Source organism: Delphinapterus leucas, chromosome 7 (genome assembly GCF_059928025.1).
Source record: "Delphinapterus leucas isolate spDelLeu-1000000601 "Yukka" chromosome 7, BTC_Dleu_Yukka2, whole genome shotgun sequence".
NCBI lineage: Eukaryota > Metazoa > Chordata > Mammalia > Artiodactyla > Monodontidae > Delphinapterus > Delphinapterus leucas.
This window is the reverse complement of record NC_143135.1, coordinates 94552782-94580366: the sequence shown is the minus strand read 5'-3', so window position 1 is coordinate 94580366 and position 27585 is coordinate 94552782. Positions and strand designations below refer to the sequence as shown.

The 27585-nt window shown below is 50.5% G+C and overlaps 1 protein-coding gene across 13 annotated transcripts in view; it reads left to right on the top strand.

Annotated features, from left to right (window-relative positions):
* Positions 1-21712, top strand: part of TMPRSS13 (transmembrane serine protease 13) — a 30773-nt gene extending 9061 nt beyond the window's left edge. For 5 of the 13 annotated variants that reach the window (XM_089915578.1, XM_089915589.1, XM_089915587.1 and 2 more), the window contains 12 exons: positions 85-319; positions 1369-1473; positions 4634-4756; positions 5752-5881; positions 8061-8153; positions 11693-11736; positions 13005-13167; positions 14023-14198; positions 17620-17730; positions 18934-19076; positions 19224-19376; positions 20075-21712. In XM_089915578.1, the coding sequence (XP_089771704.1) occupies positions 85-319; positions 1369-1473; positions 4634-4756; positions 5752-5881; positions 8061-8153; positions 11693-11736; positions 13005-13167; positions 14023-14198; positions 17620-17730; positions 18934-19076; positions 19224-19376; positions 20075-20092 (1494 nt within the window). In that variant the 3' untranslated portion in view covers positions 20093-21712. Of the gene's footprint in view, positions 1-84; positions 320-1368; positions 1474-4633; positions 4757-5751; positions 5882-8060; positions 8154-11692; positions 11737-13004; positions 13168-14022; positions 14199-16754; positions 17588-17619; positions 17731-18933; positions 19077-19179; positions 19377-20074 lie in introns of those variants that run through there. The other 8 variants (XM_089915581.1, XM_089915579.1, XM_022559227.3 and 5 more) reach the window with 8 other exon arrangements.
* The last annotated feature ends 5873 nt before the right edge of the window (positions 21713-27585 follow it).

Sequence of the window (27585 nt, the reverse complement as noted above, 5' to 3'; positions counted from 1 at the left end):
CTATCTCCTGGCCCAGCAGGGCTGACAGCTGGGTGGGTTGGCAGTGGGAAGCAGCCTGAGGGATGGCTTTCACTTTGCTTTCAGGATGCCTCTCCGGCAAGGACGCCTCCAGCCCGGGCACCGCTGGCCTGTGCATGCCCAGCCCGGGTATCACCTTCCAGGTCATCACCCGGCGGGTCATCGTCTGCCATGTCAGCCTCCATGACATCGTCTCCAGCGAGAGTATACCTTGTTAGAGCCACACCAGTGAGGGCCGTACCTGTCGAGGCATCTCCTGCCAGGTCCACACCAGCTGCCAGGGCCACCAGGGAGAGCCCAGGTAAGGGGGGCTCCTGCAGGGAAGGCAAGAGGAACAGGGAAGCAGTCCAAGGGCGGAGTGGGGTGCAGTGGGGGGGAATCTCCAAGTTGTCACCCTCTGCTCCTCCTCTAGCTCTTGAATAACGATGACTGGGAAGGAGGGGGGATGGTCCCGGTGGGCAGTGGGGGACCTGGGGAGGAGGGGGCAGAAAGGACCCATGACATGCAAACCCAAGGCAGTGGGAAATTGCAGCAAATGGGGTAGAGGATAAGAAACCAGGACCGACAAAGCAGATGGAACTTTGGAGGCTGCTCAGTCTGGGTCAAGGTGCAGATTTTGAGAGCCAGGGCTCCTGGTTAGAAACCAGGGTTCTTTCCTTGGGCTGCCCTGGGGGTCTGCCAGGGAAGCTGGGGTCTGCACTGGAGTACAGTCATGATCGTGGGCTCATCTGTGGGTAGAGGGGCAAAGAGAGAGATTCTGATCAGGCAGGCATGCCCCACCCCCAACTTCCCAATCTGGCTTATAGGATTCAGCTAATAGGGAGACAGAGACGTCAAATGGTCCTCAGGGACTGGCTCTGCCCTTAGGGAAGCAGCCTTTCTGCCCATCCCAACTTTGCCCTCCTCCTGTCCTCCTGCCCCAGCACTGCAATATAAACAGGACTGGAGGAGCATCCCAGATTTGGGGCCCAGTCTTGCCCTTTGCAGGACCGGTGAGGCACTTTGGTGTGGAGACCTTTGGGATCAGACACATTTCATTTGAATCCCTACTCTGCCACTCACTAGCCAAGTAAGCTTGAGCAAGTTATTTAACATCCATGAACCTCAGTTTCCCCATCTATAAGATGGGCGTAATGATACCCAGCACACACAGTTGCTGTCAGAATTAAATGAGATAACACACGCAAATGCCTAGCTGGCCCACAGTAGATGCTGAGTAAAAGGGAGCTTGGTTTCAGGCAGGGGCGGTGCCATATTCTGGGTGGGCCAGCTTTCTTTCCTTCTCCCTCATCCATTGTGCCAGGCTCCCCTCCAACAGCCTCACCCTCCCTACTTCTGGCCTGTTCCCAGGTGTCCACTTGCCCAAGTTCACCAGGCAGGAGGGCCTGAGGCAGCTGCTGCTCATCGGATGTATCTTCTTCCTCATTGCCCTCGTGGTATCACTCGTCGTTCTCTGTGAGTTTAACAGAGGGAGCAAGGCTGGGCTCTGGTCACTGCGGGGTGCAGTGGGGTTCAGGGATGGGGACACGCAGCAGGGAGACGAGCGGGGAACACACACTCACCGGCTGCCATGTCCACAAAGGGACACTCCTGCAAATGGCCTTGGACCATGGCACCTCCAGGCCCCTTGGAGATAGCTGGATTGAGAGGGTGGGAAGTCAGAGGAACCTGGCTTTGGTCCCATCTGTGTTACTTACTTGGGCAAGTAGTTAACCAGTCTGAGCTCAGTTTCTGTTTCTTCAAATGGGATTAAATTCATTCATTCCACTTATTATGTGCTCAGTAAAATTTCCTAAAGATTTCACTGGGTTATAAGGAATAAATGAGCTACTGGCATAATGCCTGGCACAAAATCCCACTCTAAAAAAGTTAGTTATTTAAAAAACAAACATAAAAACATTGATTAGGAGAAGTCCCCAGGCATTTTTAATCAATGGGATAAAGTGTCCAGGGGTCCAGGCTCCCTCAATTCCTCGCCCTCCTTTGGGAAAGATACTCAGGACATGTCCCTGGACTCCCTGCCAGGGAGTCCATTCTGAGCCCAGCACAGTAGGAAACCTTAGGAGGGAGCAAAGGGGATCACACATCACACCACCCTGTCCTCAGGGAGAGTACTGTCTCCTGGGGGACGTAGGTGGAAATGATTAAGACCAAGTGCATTTGCGTGTGACCATCAGCAAGAGAGGGCAGCTGTATGGGCTGAGGTGGCAGGGGACAGCTCCTAAAGGCCATAGGGCCAGATGAGGACCTAGAAGATGGGGGGGTTGCGTCTTGGGCAGGGCATCTGAGCAGGATGAGGAGCTGCAGGAAATGTGGGGGGCAGATGGGCAAGTTGGCATGGGGAGAGGGAAGGGACCCACTTAACCAGACAGAATACTCATTTGGGGACCTGAGGGCTGTCGTTTGGTTGCACGTGGCTGGGCCACATTGTAGAGAGCTTTAAATGCCAGGCTGAGGGGTAAGGATTCTGTTAAAGAGGCAGCACGGGTGGCGAAGGGCAGGTCTGTTTGAGGGAGAGGATTGCGTGGGAAGAAGTTGCACGCTGGTTAAAAGTATGACTTTATGTTTCCTTTTCTGGTAAGTGGCTTGAGGTGACCTCTAAAAATGGTTCGCTCTTCACTTGACCCAGAAAACCCCACAAAATCATGCAAGTCAAGAGGTTCAAATCTTCGTGTTCACTTTAAGAACACTTGTGAAACTGTCCAGGCCATTAAGGGTATGCATATCCGAAAAGCCACCAAGTATCTGAAGGATGTCACTTTAAAGAGGCAGCGTGTGCCATTCCGTCGTTACAATGGTGGAGCTGGTAGGTGTGCCCAGGCCAAACAGTGGGGCTGGACGCAGGGTCGGTGGCCCAGAAGGAGTGCTGAATTTTCACTGCACATGCTCAAAAATGCAGAGAGTAACGCTGAACTTAAGGGTTTAGATGTAGATTCTCTGGTCATTGAGCACATCCAGGTGAGCAAAGCCCCCAAGATGCGGCACAGGACTTACAGAGCTCATGGTCGGATCAACCCATACGTGAGCTCTCCCTGCCACACTGAGATGATCCTTACTGAAAAAGAACAGATCGTTCCTAAACCAGAAGAGGAGGTTGTCCAGAAGAAGAAGATATCTCAGAAGAAACTGAAGAAACAAAAACGTATGGCCCGGGAATAAATGCCGCAAAAAATAAATACAAATAAAAGTAAAAAAACAAACAAACAAGGAGTATGGCTTTAGGACCAGACAGACCTGCCGAAGCATCTCGGCTCTGCCACTTACCAGCTGTGTGGCTTCATCAAGTTAATTAACTTCCCGAGCCTCAGTTTCCCCGCCTGCCTGACAATGCATGTGAAGGCGTCAACACAGAACCTGCCGCCACGTGGCATGCATGTGAACCTCCCGCTGGGGTGCCCCACCCGGCTGCCTCCCTTCCCCACACGGGACATCTGCTCCAGTAGGAAATAACCCATGGAGGGGGGAGATGGCAACTGAGGGCAGGTGCTCAGCATGATTTCACAGCATTCCCTGAAGCCCCCTGACCTCCGGAATTCCCAGGGAAGTGGTCACTGAGCAGCTGTGCAGTGGGGTCAGGACTAGAGCCCCCGCCCCCTGAGAGCTCTCTCTGCTACACATCAAAGTGATCCCAGGAGCCTCAGTGCCCAGGACGTGGGAGAGGGAAGGACCAGGGCACAGAGAGGAGGGGGAAGTCCAAGAGGTTAGGAGGGAATTGGTGTCTGGACTTGGAAGGAGCAGTCACACACGGCTGACCTGCACCCGGGGTGACAGACAGCATAGTGGGACCAGTGGGATATGTGAGGGCTGAGGAACAGGTTGCAGACAAGAGGCAGGGTGAGCAGTCAGAACCGGGGTTTCTTAGGCATCCAAGGGGAGGTGTTTCCGGGCAGGAGGGATGACGGTTCCTAGTTTGGAAAGAGATGGGTCTTAGAAGAAGTCATGAAGCTGATTTTCACATATGGTTTGTAAAGCTGTCGGCTTTTCAGCACAACTTGTACGTTTAGGAATCAGCCCCCTAGAGTTGCTCGCGGAGTGGGAAGACATTTACAGGCATCAAGACAAGTAACGGGGCGAGAACTGAGCCAAGGGGACACACCTTGTTTAGAGAAGAGGGAGGAGGAAGAAAATCCAGGAGCTTCTGAGGCTGGGAGGACAGACTTTGCGAAGACAGGACAGGTAGTGGTTGCAAGTGTATGACTGAAGATGGAAGTGTCTCTGCTACAACCCACAGGGCACAGAGGTGGAGGGATGCCGGAGTGGCTCTGAGAAGGGGCCTCTGGGATGGTGGAGGAAGGGCTTTTTCTGACCACCACTCTGGCCGGCACATAGGGCAGGGGAGCTCCCAGAGTAGTAACCGTCTCCACACCTCCCTCCCTCCCTCCCTCCCTCCCTCTCTGGGTGGCCACTCTTGAGTGCTGCCCTGCTTGCAGAAGCTTTCTGGAGCATTCCGGAGCATTCCTGAGCAGCCTTTCTCTCCATACAGAAGGGGGATGAGAGACCCAGAGTCCAGGAGGGATTGCAGATCAGTGTCTCAGAACACCCAGGGCCTTGGGCTGCTTAGTGTCATGTCTCTCTGGGGCTGGCAGTGACCTGGCTTCTGCTTCATTTTTTTCAGTCTACTTCTGGCAGGGCCACATAGGGATCAAGTACAAGGAACCGGTAGAGAGCTGCCCGAAGCATGCTGTGCGCTGTGATGGGGTCGTGGACTGTAAGCTGAAGAGCGACGAGCTGGGCTGTGGTAAGGAGGCCGGCTGTGTGTGTGTGTGTGTGTGTGTGTGTGTGTGTGTGTGCGTGCGCGCACGCGTGCGCATGAGCAAGTGCACACCCGCGCATGTGCACTCTGGGGACTGCAAACTGGGTATCAGCTCAAATGGGAGGCAATGGAGAGAGACTCAGAGGATCTGGGTTCTAGTTACAATAGGCTGGGGTTTGGAACCTGGCTTTGAGTGCTGTGTGACTTGGGTTAATCACTTACCTTCTCTGGGCTTCAGTTTCCTAACTTGGAAAATGAGTGGAGTGGACAAGATTAGTGGTTCTCGGATACCATCTGACAGCTCGCAGCTACCAGACTGAGCAAAGCAGGGCTGCTCTGGCTGGAGGCAGGTGTGGGGTCCAGAGCTCTGTCCATGTGCCCAGCAGGTGACCTCTGACCTGCCACCTCTATGGTTCCATGAAGGTCAGTTTGTAAATGAAGGCTTTCATGAGCACAATGATCTCTTTGAGCGCTGGTCCTCACTGGTTTTTACTTGTGTTGTCCATGTACAGCCCTAATGTGGGTGTCTGTGGGTGCACATCTGGCCCTTCCCACCTGTGTGTACATGTGTGTCCTTGCCCATGACCACATCCATCTGTGACTGAGCCTGTCTAGCGAGCACTCAGTTGGATCATCACTCCCCTTGTCCCTCTCTTATTTGGGCACGTCACTGCCCTCGTGGGGTGATAGCTCCTGGCAGTGCACACCCCTTCTCCCAGTGACGGCTGTGGGTCCCGTCGGATGGAGATCTCTTTCTGCTCCGCCCCAGCCCCTTGTCTTGGCTCTGCCCTTACTGAGCACCTTGGGCTCTGAGCACTGGCTGATGACCATCCCGTCCCGGGCCAAGCTCCCGGCTGTTTGCAAGGCCTCAGTGAGAAGCCTTAGGACAGGAGCATCTCAGAGCCTTACTCAATTCATTCCTCAAGAACTTGGAGCTTCCTGGTGCTGAGGACCTGCCTTGACCTTTTTTTGCCCTGCAGTGAGGTTTGACTGGGACAAGTCTCTGCTTAAAATCTACTCTGGATCCTCCCATAAGTGGCTTCCCATCTGCAGTGACAGCTGGAATGATATCTACTCGAAGAAGACCTGCCAGCAGCTGGGTTTCAAGAGGTAAACCTCCCCCATGAGTCCCAGCTTCAGGGGTGCCTCAGACTCTTCACAAGGGCATCTCAGGATCATTGATGGAAACACATATTAAAAAGACTCTTGGGGACCAGGGCTGAGGTCACTAGCTAATAGCACACTTGAATTATTCAAAGGGACAGTGGCCTGGGGAGCCCAAGTCTGGGGACAAGCTGTTGCCAGGAGGCCAAAGTAGTTATCTGCAGATCTACAGCAGGATGACGTTCCTGTATGGTTTTTTGCATCAAAGCATCCTCGTGCCCACGCTCGCATTCAGTGGTCGCAGAGGCCCTGTGAGGTGGGTGGGCATTCAGGCAGGTCTCGTCTTCTCCTCACATCTGGGAACCAGCAACTCAGACTGTGCAAACCCTTCAGTGGACTTTGAGCAAAAAAGCAGCTGCGGCTTGGGCTAGAATGCGTCAAACGGGGAACGAGATGGGCAGACGTGGCTAGGTAAAGTCATTAGCATCTTTGGCTCTACAGATCTGAAACAAGAAGCTGGTACCAGTGGGTGGAGTAGGGAGTGGGGTTTACTGTGACCTTCCCCCTTGAAGGAGCCCCCGGTTGGCAGGCCACATAGTCACCTCCATTCTTCCTCTCGGTCTGGGTTTCAAACCAAGTAGTTCGGGGGTTCACCAACGTGTGTGAAGTTGTAGCGAGAAAGGTTTGTTTAGGATCTCACTGTGGGCTCTCTGTAGAAACCACCTAGAACACCAGGGCTTGGGGATGAGGACTTAGAACCAGTTCTCTGCCCCTACCTCAGCCTCAGAGTTCCCATCTGTGAAAGACGACCTGGGTGGTCTAGCCGGAGGACAACGGACATCGTTTATCATTGAGTTGTGTGACCTTATGCAAATGCGAGCTTCCCTTGGGCTTCAATAGATAGTGTCATTTATTCAAAGAACATTCATCGAGCTTTTATTATGTCTGAGCCATTCACCCAGACAAGATCCCTGCCCTTGGACAATCTGGCATGGTGTGGGTGAGAGAGGCTTCAACCAATAATCACAGCACCGTGTGATGTGTAATGGAAAGGACATGTGGGAAGCATTATGCACACACAACGGAGAGGGTGCCTGACTGTGCCTGGAGGTCAGCCGAGCATGGACGAGGCCCCTGGGTAGAGGGACAGCGCCCGCAAAGGCATGCTGTCATGCAAGGGTGTCCCGTGTTCTAGAAACACACCGAAGGGCCACGCAGATAGCGGTCCATGGATCACCCACAGAAGAATCACCTGGGTGCTTGTTAAAATGCACCCTGAAATCAGAATCTCTGGGATTAGGATTTCAAACCTGCTTAACAACACTTGGGGGTGATACTTAGGCACGTTGTGGTCTAAAAGCCAAACGGTTCTCAGGATTTAATGCGCAAACCCATAACATGAGGATCTTTAAAATGCAGAGTCTGGCTCAGCAGGTCTGGGGTGATACTGCTGCTCTCAGTCCATGGATCACAGTCTGGATAGAAAAGGGCTAGGTCAGTGTTTCTCAAACTTGAGAGCGCATCAGAATCACCTGGAGAGCTTGTTAAAACGGAAAACCAGAATTCTTGATTTGGTAGGCCTGGGACAGGGCCCAAGAATTTGCATTTCTAACAACTTCCCAGGCAGTGCTAACATTGTCCTCTGGGACTGGACCACACTTTCAAAACTGCTGGGTTAGGGGCTTCCCTGGTGGCACAGTGGTTGAGAATCTGCCTGCTAATGCAGGGGACACGGGTTCGAGCCCCGGTCTGGGAGGATTCCACATGCCGCGGAGCAGCTGGGCCCGTGAGCCACAACTGCTGAGCCTCTGCGTCTGGAGCCTGTGCTCCGCAACAAGGGAGGCCACGACGGTGGGAGGCCCGCGCACCGCAATGAGGAGTGGCCCCCGCTTGCCTCAACTAGAGAAAGCCCTCGCACAGAGACGAAGACCAAACACAGCCAAAAATAAAAATAAATAAATTAAAAGAAGGCTCAACATTAAAAACAAAAACAAAAACTACTGGTTAGTGCGTAGGGCTAGTAGGGGGCAGTGGTGGAATATGTGGGTGGGGTCTGAGATTGTTGGGTTTTAACTGCCTTTGGCCTCTGCAGCAGGGCTCTCTTGGGACTCTAATGCTGGCTGGGGAACCATGGGTGTGCGCTGTCTCAAGGAGGTTCATTCTTTTTCCCTCTCCTCCCTTGCAGTGCTTTCCAGACAGCCAACGTGACCAACAGGAATTTTGACAGCAGTTTCTCAATCTCCAAATATAGTTCCACCTTCCAGGAGAGCATCTACAGGTGTGTGAGGCGGGCCAGGCTGTCAGCTGTGAGCAGGGGAGTGAAGGAGTGCTCTGAGTCAGGGAGCCCCTCTCCCTCGGCCTTTCTGGGATCCCACCTCCAGGAGTCCCTCGTGAATGTCAAGAGCATCTCAGAAACAGCTGTCATTCATTACCTGCCTCCTGACTTGAAAGCAGTCGAAGCTGGGTGCACAGAGCACCTCGAGGTCAGAGGGGCCCCCAAGAGTTCACCTCGTTGCCAGAGACAATGAATAAACCTCGGGGCCACTGGTCAGCCTGATGTTTGGACTGAAAGCTGCTGCAGGGAGGGGGCTTGGGGTGGAAAGGGGGAAACATCACTGGGGTGGGGAATGGGGCGGGGGAGCTTCAGCAGGGGGAGTGCCAGGTGCAGGTAGTTAGGGGGCAGGGAGGCCCATCTGAGGAGCATTGCCATCCCCCTGGGCCTCGCCATCTGTCATGTTTGCACTGCAGCTGCTCTTTCCCACCACCACTGGGTGGAGGGGAGGAGTGGGAGGGGTGCCCCACCAGCTAGCAGTGTTTACCTTGGGGAGGGGAGAGAAGAAACTAGGCTGTGAGAGAAGTAGGCATGGGGAGGGAAGGGAGGCAATGAGCTGCCTCCTGGATGCCTGCTTTGTGCTGGGTGGTTCACATGCTACGTTGCTGGCTGAACATTGAACAACTGTCAGGGGAATGTTGGGTCACCTGTTTAGCCGGGGAAAGATGCTGGGACAGTGAAGTCATGAGTTCAAAGGACATGGACCTAGCCAATATGTGCAATCTGCCACAGAAAAACGGATGTTGGGAGAAGAGTGGGCATGATTTGCACTAAGCCATCCCCATTCCTGCAGAAAGCACTGGAAGGGTCTGTCCCACTGGGAGGGAGAAAGGTCAGAATCTCCATCTTCAAGTGGGGTTTATCCCAGGAACGCAAGGATTCTTCAATATACGCAAATCAATCAATGTGATACACCATATTAACAAACTGAAAGATAAAAACCATATGATAATCTCAATAGATGCAGAAAAAGCTTTTGACAAAATTCAACACCCATTTATGATAAAAACTCTCCAGAAAGTAGGCATAGAGGGAACTTACCTCAACATAATAGAGGCCATATATGACAAACCCACAGCCAACATCATTCTCAATGGTGGAAAACCTGAAACCATTTCCTCTAAAATCAGGAACAAGACAAGGATGCCCACTCTCATCACGCTTATTCAACATAGTCTTGGAAGTTTTAGCCACAGCAACAGAGAAGAAAAAGAAATAAAAGGAATCCGAATTGGAAAAGAAGAAGTAAAGCTGTCACTGTTTGCAGATGACATGATACTATATAGAGAGAATCCTAGAGATGCTACCAGAAAACTACTAGAGCTAATCAATGAATTTGGTAAAGTAGCAGGATACAAAATTAATGCACAGAGATCTCTTGCATTCCTATACACTAATGATGAAAAATCTGAAAGAGAAATTAAGGAAACACTCCCATTTACCACTGCAACAAAAAGAATAAAATACCTAGGAATAAACCTACCTAAGAGGACAAAAGACCTGTATGCAGAAAACTATAAGACACTGATGAAAGAAATTAAAGATGATACAAACAGATGGAGAGATATACCATGTTCTTGGGTTGGAAGAATCAACATTGTGGAAAAATGACTGTACTACCCAAAGCAATCTACAGATTCAATGCAATCCCTATCAAACTACCACTGGCTTTTTTTCACAGAACTAGAACAAAAAATTTCACAATTTGTATGGAAACACAAAAGACCCTGAATAGCCAAAGCAATCTTCAGAAAGAAAAATGGAGCTGGAGGAATCAGGCTCCCAGACTTCAGACTATACTACAAAGTTACAGTAATCAAGACAATATGGTACTGGCACAAAAACAGAAATATATCTCAATGGAACAGGATAGAAAGCCCAGAGATAAACCCACGCACATATGGTCACCTTATCTTTGATAAAGGAGGCAAGAATATACAATGGAGAAAAGACAGCCTCTTCAATAAGTGGTGCTGGGAAAACTGGACAGCTACGTGTAAATAAATGAAATTAGAACACTCCCTAACACCATACACAAAAATAAACTTAAAATGGATTAAAGACCCAAATGTAAGGCCGGACACTATCAAACTCTCAGAGGAAAACATAGGCAGAACACTCTATGACATAAATCACAGCAAGATCCTTTTTGACCCACCTCCTAGAGAAATGGAAATAAAAACAAAAATAAACAAATGTGACCTAATGAAACAAAAGCTTTTGCATAGCAAAAGAAACCATAAACAAGATGAAAAGACAACCATCAGATGGGAGAAAATAGTTGCAAATGAAGGAACTGACGAAGGATTAATCTCCAAAATATACAAGCAGCTCATGCAGCTCAATATCAAAAAAACAAGCAACCCAATCCAAAAATGGGCAGAAGACCTAAATAGACATTTCTCCAAAGAAGATATACAGATGGGCAACAAACACATGAAAGGAGGCTCAACATCACTAATCATTAGAGAAATGCAAATCAAAACCACAGTGAGGTATCACCTCACACTGGTCAGAATGGCCATCATCAAAAAATCTGCAAACAATAAATGCTGGAGAGGGTGTGAGAAAAGGGAACCCTCTTGCACTGTTGGTGGGAATGTAAATTGATACAGCTACTATGGAGAACAGTATGGAGGTTTCTTAAAAAACTAAAAATAGAACTACCATATGACCCAGCAATCCCAGTACTGGGCATATACCCTGAGAAAACCATAATTCAAAAAGAGTCATGTACCACAAGGTTCATTGCAGCACTATTTACAATAGCCAGGACATGGAAGCAACCTAAATGTCCATCGACAGATGAATGGATAAAGAAGCTGTGGCACATATATAAATGGAATATTACTCAGCCATAAAAAGAAACAGAATTGAGTTATTTGTAGTGAGGTGGATGGACCTAGAGTCTGTCATACAGAGTGAAGTAAGTCAGAAAGCGAAAAACACCATATGCTAACACATATATACAGAATCTAAAAAAAAAAAAAGGTTCTGATGAACCTAGGGGCAGGACAGGGATAAAGACGTAGACATAGAGAATGGACTTGAGGGCATGGGAAGGGGGAAGGGAAAGCTGGGACGAAGTGAGAGAGTAGCATTGACATATATACACTACCAACTGTAAAATAGATAGCTAGTGGGGAGCAGCTGCATCGCACAGGGAGATCAGCTCGATGCTTTGTGACCACCTAGAGGGGTGGGATAGGGAGTGTGGGAGGGAGACGCAAGAGGGAGGGAATGGGGGATATATCTATACATGTAGCTGATTCACTTTGTTATACAGCAGAAACTAACACAACATTGTAAAGCAATTATACTCCAGTAAAGATGTTACAAAAAAAAGAAAAAGAAAAAAAGAAAAGAAACTCCATATTCTTGTGCAGAGGGGATGGGATGAGACTTAGCAGGAACCAATCACGGAAGGCTTCCTGGAGGAGCCAGCTAATGTGCCCTTTTCTCATCTTTTGTGTTTCCTGCTGCAGGTCTGAATGCCCTTCCCAGCAGTATGTGACTCTCCAGTGTCCCAGTAAGAAGATGCCCTTTCTCCTGGATAGTGGCCTGTGTGGGGTGGGAGTCAGGGGGCAGAGCAGTGGGGTCCCTATGAGGGAGAGGGCCAGCCCTGGGTGTCCAAGCCAGGAAGAGGGGCTGGAGCAGCAGGCCTGTTTCAGGGCCAGGGTCCCTGTAAGGCACCTGGATGGACATTCTCAGGGTAGCGTTTCCCCTTCTCCTGACTCTGCTTAGCCCAGCAACCTCACCGTTCAAGTCTCCTGGATTCTGGGCAGAGGGCAGAGGACTGGGAGAGCACGTCAGGGCCAGCTTAAAGCTCTGCTATCAATAGACGTGGAGCTAGATCCAGAGCCAACATTTACGGAGCACACTGGATGCCAAGGCACTGCGCCTATGGCTTTACAAACGTGATTACATTTAATTCTCATGAGGCAGGTGCCATTATTGTCCGCTTACTGAAAAGAGACTGAAAATTTTGCCTTACTTAAGGTCAGACCGCTGGTAGGTAAGGAGCTGGTATTGGACCTTGGGTCTGACCCCAAAGCCCAAACTGTTAACCGGTCCATGAGTGCTGTGTTCTCATGATGACCAGGTGGGGTGCTCCCCTGAGCAGGCGGGCACAGTGCTGTGGATGGAGCCCCCTCAGACCACCGCTGGCTCTTCACTCTCTCCTTCTTCAAAGAAAGAACACACATGTGAACAAACTCTGTCCATGATTTCGGGGGGAGGACTTAATCCAGAACATGTTTGGAAATGTTCGCTTGGGGTGCAGGGTCCCCAACAGCACGAAATGACCCACTGAGGAAACATGTGGGCACCACCTACCTGTGCATCATGGGAAGGGCTTTTCTCCTTTGTTTTGAAACGATCCCCCTCACAGTGCTTACCAATTCAGGGTCATGTTAGACTTGGTCTGCTTTCGCGAGGTCCTGACAGCAGCCCTGGAATTCACCGTTGTGATCCTAATGCCTGGCACAGTGCCCAAAGCATGAGGTATTTAGGAAGCATTTATCGAATTAATGGAAGAATGAATGAGTGGGAGGAAAGAGGATCTTTCCTAGGACCAAACTACCCACTGGATGATCCCAGAAAGCTAACCCACCATGTGGGAGCTCTGTGTTGGCAGGAAGCAGCTGTGCTCCTTCAGATTAAGTGAGCAAAGCGGCCTCCATGAGTGGGTGGTACCCTCAGGATGCGGCTGCCTGAGATTCCCTGGGCCTGGGAGCGTGGCTGCTGCTCTGAGAAAAGCTGAGTTCATACCAGCTTATCTCTTCTACTTCTCCCCAGACTGTGGACTGAGGACCCTGATCGGGCGGATTGTGGGAGGGGCGCTGGCCCCAGAGAGCAAGTGGCCTTGGCAAGTCAGTCTGCAGTATGCCCACACCCACATTTGTGGGGGCACACTGATCGACGCCCAGTGGGTTCTCACCGCCGCCCACTGCTTCTTCTTGTAAGTGCCCAAGGGGGCAGTGATGCGACACCGCTAAGGGTCGGGGACGCCAGCAAGGGCTGAGGGCAGACTACTTCTCTCTGTGGAGGAGGGCTTTGTTTGTAAGGCTGGCCCCTGTGGGCTGGGCAGCTCGTGTGTGGTGAGGACCATGGTTTGCCGCTGGTATTTGGTCCTGGGACTGTGAGTTGGGATTGCTTGTTCTGAGCCAGTACAGAGTGGGAAAATACTATTGGTGGCTCCAAGGGAGAGAGAGAGGCAGGTAGAAGGAAGGAATTGTGAGCCTGCCCTAAAGAACAGGGTGAAATAAAGAGGGCTGGGGCTTGTTGCTGCTTCCAGAAACTGGAAGTTAGAGGGGAGGAGCCCAAGACATCAGGAATGCTGTCCCAGGAATTGAGCGATGGGGATTGTGGGAAGGGCAGTGCGGTCAGCTTCTGACAGTCACCAGCCAGGCCTGTCCTTTGAGCTGGTGGACAGGAAAGGGCTCGGAGACGAGGCCTCAGGGGCACTGGCTTCCCCAGTAGTGAGGCTTCAGTGGGTCACTTTGTCCTGTCGAAAGCTCCGTTTCTGCTGAGGATACTACCTACCACTGAGGTGTGTCCCACCCACCTTATTTGATCCTTGGTGGCATCCAGAGGAGCCAGTGGGGCCAGTGGTCCTAGAAGTCTTACTCATCCCCTCCCGTTTTCTATTGTAAGGTACAGAACCGCCAGTTCAGAGCGGTTGTTTGGAAGTAGGGGATTGTCCTAGATCCCTGGGCTAAGATAGAGAGCTCCCTCCAGAGGTCACTTCATCCATTCTCCTGCCTCCAGAGGGCTCTGCCATGTGGTGACTGGCCCATGCTCTCTGTGGCTCCAGCAGGACCCCGAATAAGATCCTGGAGGACTGGAAGGTGTACGTGGGCACCAACAACCTGCACCAGCTGCCCGAGGGAGCCTCCATTGCCCAGATCATTATCAACAGCAACTACTCGGACGACGATGACGACTATGATATCGCCCTCATGCGGCTCTCCGAGCCCCTGACTCTGACCAGTGAGTGAATCCATGCCTGTCACACCCCACCCTGCTCATCCAGCAGCCCTGGGGCCCAGCCTTTACACTTAGCAACATCCACTGACCCATCCCAGGGTCCAGAGCTTCAGCATGGTGGACGTCAAAGATTTTTAGAGATCATTTAGTGGAACACCTCTGTCTTACAGTTAGGGGAACTGAGACCCAGAGGTTGGAAACAAACTTGCCCCAGTGACACATCTGACATTGCAAATTGGTGACAGAGCCAGGGTTTGGATACTGGCCTTCATCAAGATAGACAGATCGAATTGTTTCACTGGTATATCGAGCACTTAACAGAGACCAGACCCTGTGGTAGGCATTTTACATCTACAATTTCATTTACTCTTCACAACCCATCCTGTGGAGCAGGTACTATTATTAACTTCATTTTACATTTGAGAAGAGGAGCTTTAGAGAGAGAGAGTTCCCCGAGGCCATGCAGTAATGAGTGGCAGCTCCAAGACTGGGTCCAGTTGGGTCTGGCTCCTAAGCAATGCTCTTCCCATGCTGCTCTCTGCTGGCAAATTGCCAACACCAAAGTTGCGAACACAAGAAAAGTACCTATACATCCAAACATCTAACTGCCGTGAGAGCTGAGGGTGGAGCTGAGGACCAAATGGGGCTACAGGAAGGAAATGCTACCGAAGTTCTCAGGAGATCAGGGTTTATCTTCATTACTTCATCCAGCCATTTGTTCACGCGTCAAATACTGTGTGTCTACCACATAGCGGCTCTGCAGTTTCACTGCAAAGAGAACAAAACGGATGACACACACAAGCAGCCACTTAGAAGCTAGTGATGTGATGTCGGGGGCACCCCGGGGAGCCGCGGTGGCACAGATTCAGCACCTAATCAGCCTTGGCAGGCTGCAGAGGCTTCTGGAAGCCTTGGAGGGCTCTCTGCTTACTCCAGCCTTTCTGGTGCTCTGGGCCTGTGAGCGGGCCTTTGCCGGCACGTGAATTATGGAGGCGGTGTTGGTCCTGAGTCACGGCGGTTAGCTCGTCACAGCGGTGTGTGGAGGAGAACCCCAACCCCAACGCAGGACTGGGCTGGGTGGAGCTGGCCTAGACCCGAGCCCAGCAGAAGCCAAGCCCACCACCCGCCACGGGCGAGCCCTCTCAGCCCTTCTCCCGCCCCGCCTAGCCTTGTCTGTGGAGCCTGGGGCGGTGAGATGGGGGTGCCGTGCTGCCCCTGCCCTGCCCCTCGCGCACACATAAAAGCGGGCAGGCAGTCTGAAGGATCAGAACAGGCCTTCCCAGCCTTGTAAAACCCAGACTTCATTTGGCAAACCGTCCAGATCTTACCTGCCATCACCCCAAACCCCCTGAATATTATTTGGAATTCCAAATAGAATTAATTTGTAAAACTAAATTAAAGCTATTATAGCACTACCTATGCTTTTCAGGCTGCAGCAGTCCCTCTCTAGACTCTGATAGCCGCTCCTACCCCCTCCCACTCTCCTGGGAAGGAAGAATACCTCTAGGCTGAGACACTCACAGCTTAGATTTATGTAGTCCTGTGGTCAGACCATGTGCGCTGATTTTTGGTTTAGAGATCAGGGCAGAGTTTCTTTTTTTCTTTTTTCTTTTTTTTAACATCTTTATTGGGGTATAATTGCTTTACAATGGTGTGTTAGTTTCTGCTTTATAACAAAGTGAATCAGTTATACATATACGTATGTTCCCATATCCCTTCCCTCTTGCGTCTCCCTCCCTCCCACCCTCCCTATCCCACCCCTCCAGGCGGTCACAAAGCACCGAGCTGATCTATGATCTCCCTGTGCCATGCGGCTGCTTCCCACTAGCTATCTACCTGACGTTTGGTAGTGTATATATGTCCATGCCTCTCTCGCCCTGTCACAGCTCACCCTTCCCCCTCCCCATATCCTCAAGTCCATTCTCTAGTAGGTCTGTGTCTTTATTCCTGTCTTACCCCTAGGTTCTTCATGACATTTTTTTTTCTTCTTAAATTCCATATATATGTGTTAGCATACGGTATTTGTCTTCTTCTTTCTGACTTACTTCACTCTGTATGACAGACTCTAGGTCTATCCACCTCATTACAAATAGCTCAATTTCGTTTCTTTTTATGGCTGAGTAATATTCCATTGTGTATATGTGCCACATCTTCTTTATCCATTCATCCGATGATGGGCACTTAGGTTGTTTCCACCTCCGGGCTATTGTAGATAGAGCTGCAATGAACATTGTGGTACATGACTCTTTTTGAATTATGGTTTTCTCAGGGTATATGCCCAGTAGTGGGATTGCTGGGTCATATGGTAGGGCAGAGTTTCTTAAACTGTCTGGTAGGCTGAGCACTTCGAAGTCACAGTACTAGCTGAGGAAACTTGTGAAGGCTCACTGATAAATTTAATTACCCCATAAAAAGAGTAGAATATATAATAGTGTTGCATGTTTTTAAGACTGCATGTCTCTAAAATAGGCACACACTATTTTAAGAAGTCAAGTTTTGTGTTTTTGCTTAATAATTGATGGCATCCCTTCATTTATTTTTTGTTTGTTTACTCTCTAGCAGAGAAATGTGTTCGACTCCCAATTTACAGGAGAAAAATTTTACATTCATTCTCCCTCCCTCTGTCTCTCTCCTCCCTCCATCCCTCCCTCCCCCCTCCCCTCCCTCCCTCCCTTCCTTCCTTCTTTCCTTCCTTCCTTCCTATGAGCACTTTCTATGTGCCAGGCACTGTTTTAGGCACGGGAAGCTGCAGTGAGCACAACAATCGTGAACGCTGCAAACATTCTATCAACTCTTTTCTTCTTGCGAATTGGTCGGTGCTCTAGTCCACACGGGAATGCTGGTCCTCAGAGGGAGCCTATGAACAGATGCATTGATTCTGAGTGTGGGAGCAAGGGAGCAGCAGTTTCGTGGCCTGTGCCTCTAGGGATGTGCTCTCCCCATTTGGAGAGGTTGTCTCACCCAGGAGAGAGAGGCTCAGGCCCTGGCCAAACAGGGGTGCCCTCCCCAGACCAGGCAGGACACACCCCTGAGACGTCATGGTAGTAATACCTGGGATTTAGCCTGCACTGCTCCTTGCTCTGAGGGACAGGCGTGGAAGAGGTTCAGCCAGGACAGCCACTCTTGAAGAGAGAGACCCTCAGCCACCCAGTACCAGCTTGGCACAGGGGAGCTTCCAAGACATATGCATTTGCCCACATGTCACCCACTGAAAAATCAGAATGTCTGGGGGCTCTGACGGCACCCTGAAGGCTGGAGGGTCAAGATAAAGTGATTGAGTTTCTTGCCTGGTCCGTTCAAGGCCCTGAAAGATTCAGAAGCACTCTGGGGGGAAGGAGGAGGTCCTGGGACATTGGTACTCCTGTCCCTCCACACACACCCCCCACCAAAACCTCCAGCCTTGTCCCTTCACTGATGTCTTGAGGTCTTGTCACAGCACATGTCCACCCTGCCTGCCTCCCCATGCATGGACAGACCTTCAGCCTCAATGAGACCTGCTGGGTCACAGGCTTCGGCAAGACCAAGGAGACAGATGGTGAGAGGCAGATGCTAGAGTGTGTGGTGTGTGTGTGTGTGTGTGTGTGTACATATGTGTCTGTGTAGAGTGTGTGGGGGGGATATGTCAGGGTATAGAGATGAGGGTCTACCTAGATGAGGGTTTGGATATATAGATTCATGGGCCTTGGTGTGAATGTGTGTGTATATACACCTGCGTATACATCAAAGCAGTTGCTGTGACAATGCCCCGGCCAAGAACACAAGGAAAACCCCTGTCTTTGAAAGACCTGGGTTCATTGCTCATTGAACCGAGGGAGAACTCACACCAGGGAGAACCGTGGGGCGTCTCAAGAAGAGGGTGTCAGAAAGGACTTATAGGATTCGGGTGCTTTGAAGGGGGTTCAAAGAAGTGAAGTATTTCTCTAGATTGGTTGCCTGTAGGAGGCAGGGATAATCCTGTGAGTGGATATCTTAATAATCTCATTTAGAAAGAGTTAATAGACTGAGTCTAAAGCTGTAGTTGGTGAAGAAGCAGGAGCTGCTCATCCTGGCTGGGACAGGGGGCTGTTTGGTCCTTTCGTGGTTTGACCTACCTTGTGTTTTGTCTGTGCTGAAACAAGGCTAGGGAGCGGTTTGGTTTCCCCTCACTTCATCATGGTCACAGGTGGCCGTGTCTGGTGTCCGGTCTGTAAGATTATGTATACTGGGCAGGAGGGCACAGCAGTCAGCTGGCCTTGCCGTGAGCATCGTGAGCTTGTGGCCGCCGCAGGTGTCAGGGCCTGCTCGTGGGATGGAGCGGTGACTGGCCAGGAGCAGCCTCGTTTTGATCTTGGCCCTGTGACTGACTCGCTGGGTGACCGTGGGCAAGTCCTTCCTCAGCCCTAAATTTCTCCTTCTGTAAATGGATTCATCACGCCTGCTCTCCTCAGAGCACGCGGTTACCAGAAAGAAATGATCTATTTGACGTTGCTTTGGATACAGAAAGGCACTGTGCGGCATGTAAGGCAGCCCGAAAGGCCTGTGAGTCTGCCTGTGTACGTGTGTCTCTGTTACGTGTAGTGAGTTGTGTCTGGTGTGAGGGTGTATGTGCCCATACATCCTGGGTGGCCTACCATGGGAATGGTGCCCTCCACGCCCGGGAGGCTGCCAGTCTGCGGTGTGGGGTGGGCAGCTGGAAGGCCACAAAGCCGCCCGGAGTCTCACTCCCGTCCCTTCTCCCCTCTCCTCCACTGCACTGAAGAGAGGACATCCCCACTCCTCCGGGAGGTGCAGGTCAACCTCATCGACTTCAAGAAGTGTAATAACTACTTAGTCTACAACAGCGGCCTCACCCCGAGGATGATGTGCGCAGGGGACCTGCGGGGAGGCAGAGACTCCTGCCAGGTGAGGCTGCTGCCACGTGGGGCTCCGGGACCCGAGGGAAGGGAGGAAGGCTGAGGCTTTGGGGTCGGAGGGAGAGTCACGTGCCCACCGTCTCCTGCCCAAGGGCTGCCCCTCTCACCCTGCTGATGCGCGTGCCCTCCCCTGTAGGGGGACAGCGGGGGGCCCCTGGTCTGCGAGCAGGACCACCGCTGGTACCTGGCAGGAGTCACCAGCTGGGGCATTGGCTGTGGCCAGAGAAACAAACCCGGCGTGTACACCAAAGTGACGGAAGTCCTCCACTGGATATACAGCAAGATGGAGGTGAGAGCCCCGCGGGGTGTGTGTACCCAGCAGGCGGGGACGCCCAAAGGTGGGGTGCCTGGAAGAGGGCCTAGCCTTTCCCCAGGGTCTCGGCGAGGTCCCCTTGCCCCCTCGCCTTTGGGGGTGTTCAGAATGTGGAAATGACCAGGACAGGACAGGAGTCAAATGTTGGGCCGACCCCAGCTGCCTGTGCTTCTTCCGCCCCTTTTGCCCCCGCAAAACAGAGCTCAGAGGGTTGGAAAGTGGTGGGTCTAGGCTGGGTACCGGCCCCAGCCTCTGCCCAGTGATGGCCGCGTCGTGAGCCCACACACTGACCGGAGGAGGCCTCCCCTTATTGGCAGGAGGTGGGTCTCCCGGGAAACTGGGCATCAGGAAATGGAGGTCTACCCCCCACCTCTGTGGACCCGGTCCAGCTCCTACCTTCCCTGGGCCTGCATCCTAGCTGTAGGGCAGGGATGCTGTGCCAGCCCTTCCCTTCTCTGCCCAGGCAGTGAGGGCTCAGGTGGGGATGGGAAGGCTTCTATGGAAGTCCGGTGGGGCGGGTCCTGTTCCCATCTTTTCCTCTGGGCTGCCCCTCTTCTCTGAGGGGCAGTGCCCGATGACAGCTGGGCTGAATTTTAGGCTCTGAGCCCCCACCTTCAGCCTTCTGTGTTCCAAGCACACCCTGCCCACCCTCACCCTGTTCTCCCTCTCCTCAGAGTGAGACGCGCTTCTAGAAAGCCTGAGTCCGGCTCCACCGCACGGCACTGGCTGCTGTAAAGACTCTGGCCAATGTGACCGGGCCATAGGCACCATCATCTGGGCTAAAGGCCGCCAGACACCATCGTTACTGCCACCTCCACTGTCTGCCACCTCTGTGAATACACATGTGTGTGTGCATGGGCACACGTGTGTGTCACTGCTCTCCCAAGGTCTTCAGAAACCAGGAGCGCTGTCAGCTCTTCTCAAACACCAGGCTGGAAATCACCTGAAGAGAACTGTTTGGACACCATGGAGGTTCCCACAGGGGTGACCATAATGGATGCAGGAGGTGGAGCCCAGGGAAGGGCCTGGAAGGTCACATCAGGAATTCTTGCTTCTCTGACCCTAACTTGGAGACTAGTCCAGAATGGGCTGCCCCCCCGCCTCCAGTGGCCCAGCCATCACTGCTGTCAGGGGCCAGTAATATGTTTCATGGAGTACTGGGACCATCCCTAGTGGGAAGATATTCCCGCTGACCTTCTGCGTGGCCTCCCCCCTCTCAGCCCTCCCGCTCGGGCCGTGTCGTGGCTGTCCCCGCTGACAACTCAGGACAGGGCTTGCTGTCCTCGTTTGGTCACAGGCTGTTGGAGGCAAATTTCATTTCATTTTATTTTTATATTCAAGAAATAGAAGTAGATGTATTTTTAAAATTCTCCACAAATCCCAGGAGCAAAAGAATCTAAAAGAAAAAAGAGTGGATATATGTACATGTGTAACTGAATTACTTTGCTGTACACCTGAAACTAACACAACATTGTAAATCAACGATCCTCCAATAAAAAAAAAAAAAAAAATTCCAGGAGCCAAGAGAGCTAACGTCAATCACCTCAGGAACTCAGAGGGACTCCCGGCAGCTGTGCCCCTCTGCAGTCCCACAGAAGGCTCCTTCCCTCAAGGGGCCCTTTGAGATACTCAGGGAAGCAAATCCTCACTTGGGCTGGCGGGCAAATCCATCACAAAGAGAACCACAACTGTTGCTGCATCCAAGGGCTGCAGGAGCATGAAGGAACCGATGCTGCTTCTCTTTTGGCCCCGGACCCTGGGAAAATCGAGGTGGATGGGCATCCCTGGTACCCAGGGCTGTCCTGGGACTTTGGAATTTCTTCTCAGCTTTCTCCATTTCAGCTTCTCATAGACACAGTGTTGCCATGAAAACTGCCTTGGAGAGAAAGCTGGCTCTGTCCCCAGGCCCTCCAAGCAGCTTCTCTGAAGGATCCGAGTTGCCCCTCCTGCAGGGCATCAGTGCGTCTAGTCCCCGCACCAGCTGAAGTCCTGGACCTTCCCCATCCTTTTCTCTGGGGCGCCCGATCCTCTCGCAATCCCATTCTCCTACCACCTTTGGGCCTGTCTGGTAGCGCTATGACTCCCATCGGCAGGGTCCGAGCAGATCAGCCCAGCCCAGCCCAGGCAGGCGGCTGCTCGGGGGATACACTGTTCTGGAAGAGCAGCTGGAGTTGGCTAGCGTTCACTGGGCAGGGTCTGAGGGGGCTGGTGACGTGTTATCACAGCTGGGGCTTTTTGGGGGACGGCAACATTCACATCCACAGCACCCCTAGCAGTGGTCTTCAGCAATAAATGTTGCGTGACCTGAAAAATGTGTCACTGGATGTTTTCACGGTACCCTAGGTAGAAAACTGAGATTGTCCACCCAGGTGCCCAGACATCCTCAGTTTTTGTTCTTAGTCTTGGTTCTTCCGTTTGGGGTTCTGCTCATTTAATCATACATTCATTTATTTATTCATTCACCCACCATATGGGTGCCTCCTCTGTACCAGGAACTTGCGCCAGGCCCAGGTGGTACAAAAACCACAATGGTCCTCAGGAAGTCATGGTCGTGACCCAGTGTGATAGAAGCTGTGATTCAGTGTGGACACCGCGCTTGGAACACAGCCAGTAGCTGCACCTAGAGAGGTCAGGGAAGCCTTCATAGATGAGGTGAGATTTGAAATGAGTCTTAATAGAGTAGGTGAGTCTTCACCAAGCAGCTGGGGTGGGGCAAGAGCAGGCCAGTGCCCGTTCTGTTTCCCTCCTTCCTCTTTCTCTGCCTCTGACTTTGCCAGCTCAGCAAAAGGCATGTTTACAAAGAAGCCCCGCTGCTTACTCAACTGTTTCCAAGAGAATTGGATGGGCGGTCCCACTGGCCTCTTCTGAAAGATCTAGCCCTTCTTGCTCTGCACTTACTTTTCCTCCGTTTAATATCAATATATTGACCTCACCCATTATGATCCATGATGAATTCCCAGCACCCTCAACACACACGCATGCCTCTAGCCATGAGCACAGACTTCTCCAGACCTGCCCCCATGGGCCTGGCCTTTGGACACCCCAAGATTGTTTAATCTCCCCTGTCAACGCCAGGGGAAATCCTTCCTCCAATTATTTTCTCGCTCCGTCTGCACGACAAAGCATGGGGAGGGGGGGCAGGTGCCAGGCTTACTATATTTTGCAGTAGGGGTAACACAACTGCTGTCACAGATCCCCAAATTTCCCACAATCTCAGTGGCTTGACCCAATCCAAGTTTATTTCTCATCTACCTAACAGTCGAGTGAGGGTGTCTGGCCAATGGGAGGCTTTCTTCCACATGATTTTTCAGGGGCTCAGATTCTTTCAGCCTAGTGACTTTGTCATCTGCTTCCAGCCGGTGGACAGAGGAAAGAAAAGATGAAGAAAGCATTTCCACTTCTTAAATGCTCTGGCTCCGAAGTGACACATGTCATTTTCACTCATATTTTATGGGTGTCAACAAATCACATGGCACCACCTAGATCAAGTGGGAAAGACACTAAGAAAGTCAGTCCCTGGGCAGTTCCCAGGCAAGAGTAAACACCTCTTTTGGAAGATAACCAGCCATCTCTGCCCCCCAGAGGAAGCTGGTCATATCCCAGAAGCCAGGCCTTGGGGCAGAGAGTTAGGGCTTAGGGCATTTCTGTTCATTTTTACTTGGGAGCCAGACCCTTTCTCTCCTCTCTTGGCTTCCTAGGGCAGAAATGGATTTGCTGGGGTTGCAGAGGTGTGTGTGTCAGGGAGAGGTAAGAGAAAAAGCAGTATCTAGATGGGAAGAGAAAAATATTCCTTAGGCCCAGGACATCTATAGAAGCTATAAAAATCATGGAGGGTGGGTGATGGGATTTCCCACATTGATCCAGAATCTCCAGGGAGATGGGTGTGTGTACTGAGGGGACGTGTTGCTGGTGACACTGTCCTATGGTCCCTGGGTCCCAGGCATCTCCAGGTTCCAGTCAAACTCTCTGGCTTTGTCAGCTCTGTTGACGGCTGAATTTCCCTGGGGAGAGGGGGAGGGTTAAGTGAGCGCATTGGGGGTGGGACAGGTGATGATGGCTCTTTGGAGAAGGAGCCAGTTACAGCCTTGCTGCCCATCCAGCTGCCTCTGGGGTTTGGTTAGATTCCCAAGACCTATTGTTTTCCGTAATTGCTTAGCCGATGTCCTGATGCAATTGGGAGGACATTGAGAGATGCACATGGAGACAGCTCCTCGCAATGATAACACTGAGGATGGTGACAGTAATAGCTAGCCTTTGCTGAACGTTTGCTATGTGCCAGATGCTGTGCTGAACACCTGATGTGTATTATCTTCTGTGAGCGTGAAGTAGGCATTGTTATTATCTCTATTTTACAGATGAGGAAACAAGGCCAAGAGAACTGGAATAAGCTTCCCCCAAACTAACAACTACTAAGTGGCAGAGCTGGACTTTGAATCCAGGCTGTCTGATTTTAAAAGCTGCTATAAAAGCAGGTGGAGGCTTCCTAGCTGCCGCCTCGTGGGGTCTGCCATCTGGCTCTGTGGATCTTTCTGTTCTCCACCAGGCCTGTGCTGTAGGAGGGGCAAGGTGGCACAACCCCCCAGAGGAGGATGGGCATATCCCGTAGAGTGTCACATGACCAGAGCCTTAGACCATGCAGCTTTTAGAACCTGGCACAAATGCATCGTGGATGGGACGAGGCCCCCTGGCACCTTCCCCACCACCCCCAAGTGGATGGTTTCTGGGAGACCCTCCCATGCCATGACCCACTATGGCCCCAGGACACCTCCATGTCTCCTCCATGTGGGTGGGTGACTCTGAGAGGCACGTGCCGCTCATTCCCTACCTCCTCTGCACTGGCCCAGGCTTCCTGTTCCTTGGAAACTGCCACCCAGCCCAGGGAGAAAGCCCCATGCTGGTCTTATAATGGGCCTACCCAGGGAACACATAGTGCTGTGCTCGGGCGATAAGCAGCTGGGATGCTCCAGGCACGAACCTTTATTGGATGAGTCCTTTGAGAAGGGAGGAGCATGGCTTGCTCTTTGGTCCTTCAAGCTCAGTTCTTGCCAGCGAAACCTGTGGATATAACAGGCTGTCTCCTCTGTCCAAGCCCCAGGTCCCAGAATTTCTTCACTTTTCATACAAGGAGGGAGCTGGGAGCCTTCTTTGAATAATTCCTCCTAATTACACTATGTTGTAGTGGAGAGAGTCCTGGAGTTGGAATCAAAGCAACCTGGAGGTACAAATTCCAGCTCCGCCGCTTGTTTGGCTCTGTGGCAAGCCAATCTGTTCCCTCATACGTGAGATGGGTGTATCTAGGGCACACGTTGTTGCAGGATTAAGTGGGAGGATGCATGTATACACACAGGGCAAAGTGACTGGCATATTAGGACCTCTCAACAAATGTTGAGTTGGCAACAAAAGGGCCAGATCCTTCACCTCCGTATCACTTCACCCAATGAGTGAGATAGGAGAGGGAAATTTGGAAACATCTCCAGGGCTTAGGAAATTTGCCATTTCTCTCCATAAACTTTCCTCTCAGTCTCATAGCAATGGGCTGATCTTCCATGGAGATGACACTACCATCTGGGGTAGATGGCTGTCCCCTACGGGTGGCTTCTCTAAGTCATGGAGATGCACTGAATTGAGCTCACTCTGCTCTCTCATCACTGATGGGACCAGGATGGATTCCTGTCACTGGCATCTGACTGCTCAGACAAAGGAGCTGACAGTTCAGGGCTGTGAGGGGACACACATCCTTGTTCCCCATGGACTCCTCCATCCACGGCCATCTGGCTCCTGCCCCATCATGTCAGTGAACTGCCATGTTGCCAAATCTGATGGAACATTTTTAGTCCTCATCTTACTGGAACTGCAGCATTTAACCATTGAGTACTTCCCACTTTGTGAAGTTGCCACGGCTTCTGTGGCACCAAGCTCTCCCAGTTCCCCTCCTGACCCTCTGGCTGTTCCTTCTGTCTTCCACAAGCTCTGTAAATGGTGTCCCCAGGACACCAGCCTCACCCTCTTCTCAGGGTAAATGTTCACCCTGGGTCATCTCATCTATCCCTGGGTTTTCCAGCTAACATCGGTAGAGCCAGTAGGAATTTGTTCCATGTCATTAAAGTATAAGAAATGTCATCTTTCTCTTTAAAAGTAGATTAAAATCTGACTTTGAACTGCTGCAGCCTGGCTGGAAAACATCTCTCATCATGTTCTTCCCCAGGAAGCTCAGCCCCAGGAGAGCCTGTCCACTGCTCTCCAGGCGGGGTGCTCAGTCTGCAGCCGTCACAGGCACCCTCAGGGGGTTTTACAGGTAAAGGAAGTAGCTCGCACACTCTCTGCTCTCTGTACCCCTAGTCTCAGGAACCCCACTCTCCCTGGGTCAGGCCCAGGCTGCTCCCCTCTCTTCAACCCCCAAAGCCCTTCTGCTTGCAGGCAACTCAGGCCTGTCTCTTATGAACACTGTACAAAGGCCAATAAATTCTCTCTAGGATTAAAGCCATTCTTTCCTGATGAGATCATGGCAGAAATCAAGATAAGCAAAGAGTTCAATGATCGTGTACAGATTTTCATGTGAACCTCAGTTTTCACTCCTCTAGGACAAATTACTGTAGGTGAGATTATGGTTACCATATGTTTAACTCTATAAGAAACTACCAGGCTGTTTTCAGAGGGGCTGTACCATTTTGCATTCCCACCTGCAGTATGAGAGTTCCAGTCGCTCCGTATCCTCACCAGTTCTTGGTATTGTCAGATTTTTTATTGTAGCCCCTCTAATAGATGTGTAGTGGTGTCTCATTGTGGTTTTAACTTGCATGTCTCTAATGGCTGATGCTGTTGAGCATCTTTTTATGTGTTATTTGCCATCTATCTAGCCTCTTGAGTGAAATGTCTGTTCATATTTTTTGCCTGTTTGTTGGGTTGTTTCTTATTGTTGAGTTTTGAGAGTTCTTTATATATTCCGGATACCAGTCTTTGTTGAATATGTGATTTGTAAATATATTCTCCCCATGTGGCTCGTCTTTTCGTTCTCTTAATTGTGTCCTTACAGAGCAAAAGTTTTTATATTGGTGAATTCCAGTTTATCGATTTTTTTTTCTTTTTGGATTGTTCTAAGAACTCTTTGCCAAATCCAAGCTCTAGAAGAATTTTTCTGATATTTTCTCTTAAGAATTTTATTGTTTTATGTTTTACACTTGGACCTAAGATCCATTTGGAGTTACTTTTTGGATACCACTGAGTTATAGATTGAGGTTCATTTTTTGTTTGTTTCTTTGTTTGCAAATGTATGGCCAGTTGTTCTGGCACCATTTGTTGAAAAGACTGTACTTTTCCCATCCAAATGCCTTTGCATTTTGTCAAAAATCAATTGAGTGTATTTGTACAGGTATATTTCTAGACTTTTTATTCTGTTCCATTGATCTACGTGTCTATCCTTCACCAATGCCACCCTGTCTAAATTGCTGTAGCTTTATAGTATGTCTTAAAGTTGGGTAGGGTGAATCCTCCAATTTTGTTCTTTTTCAACGTTAATTTGGTTATTCTAGCTCTTTACATTTCCATATAGGTTTTAGAACTGGCTTGCTTATATTTATAAAGAAGCCTGTTGGAATTTTGATTGGGATTGCATTAAATCTATAATCAATTTGGAGAGAATTAACATGTTAACTACTGAGTCTTCCAAACCATGAACACGATATGTCTCTCCATTTATTTAGATTTTCCTTGATTTCCTTCATCTAGGTTTTGTAGTTTTTAGCGTACAGATCCTGTTCCTATTTCATTATATTTGTAGCTGAGTACTGAATGTTAACAAAAATAATGTTTTTATTGAAATAATACTTTTTAAACAAAAAAGGGAGAAGAGTGGCATTGTTTTACATTTTTGCAACTGTCTTTAATGTCTGGCTGAATGAAATAGCTGGATTCTCATTTTTGTTTCAGTGTTCGATCTGTAGTGATATGTTGTTTTGGTTGAAATATATGAAGAAAATTCAATATCACACAGATATAGAGTTGGAAAGTGGAAACATAGTTTATTAGCCTTTTCAGGTAATTGTGGATACTGTTTTTTGATACTTACTATACTCAAACTTGACAAGTGGCAGTTTCGTAAAGGTCAGATGCAATGTGGAATCTAAAACCTGTCAATGAACTTTTTTACTCAGTTACATTAAAATCTCTTGGTCTGTGTTGCACTCCA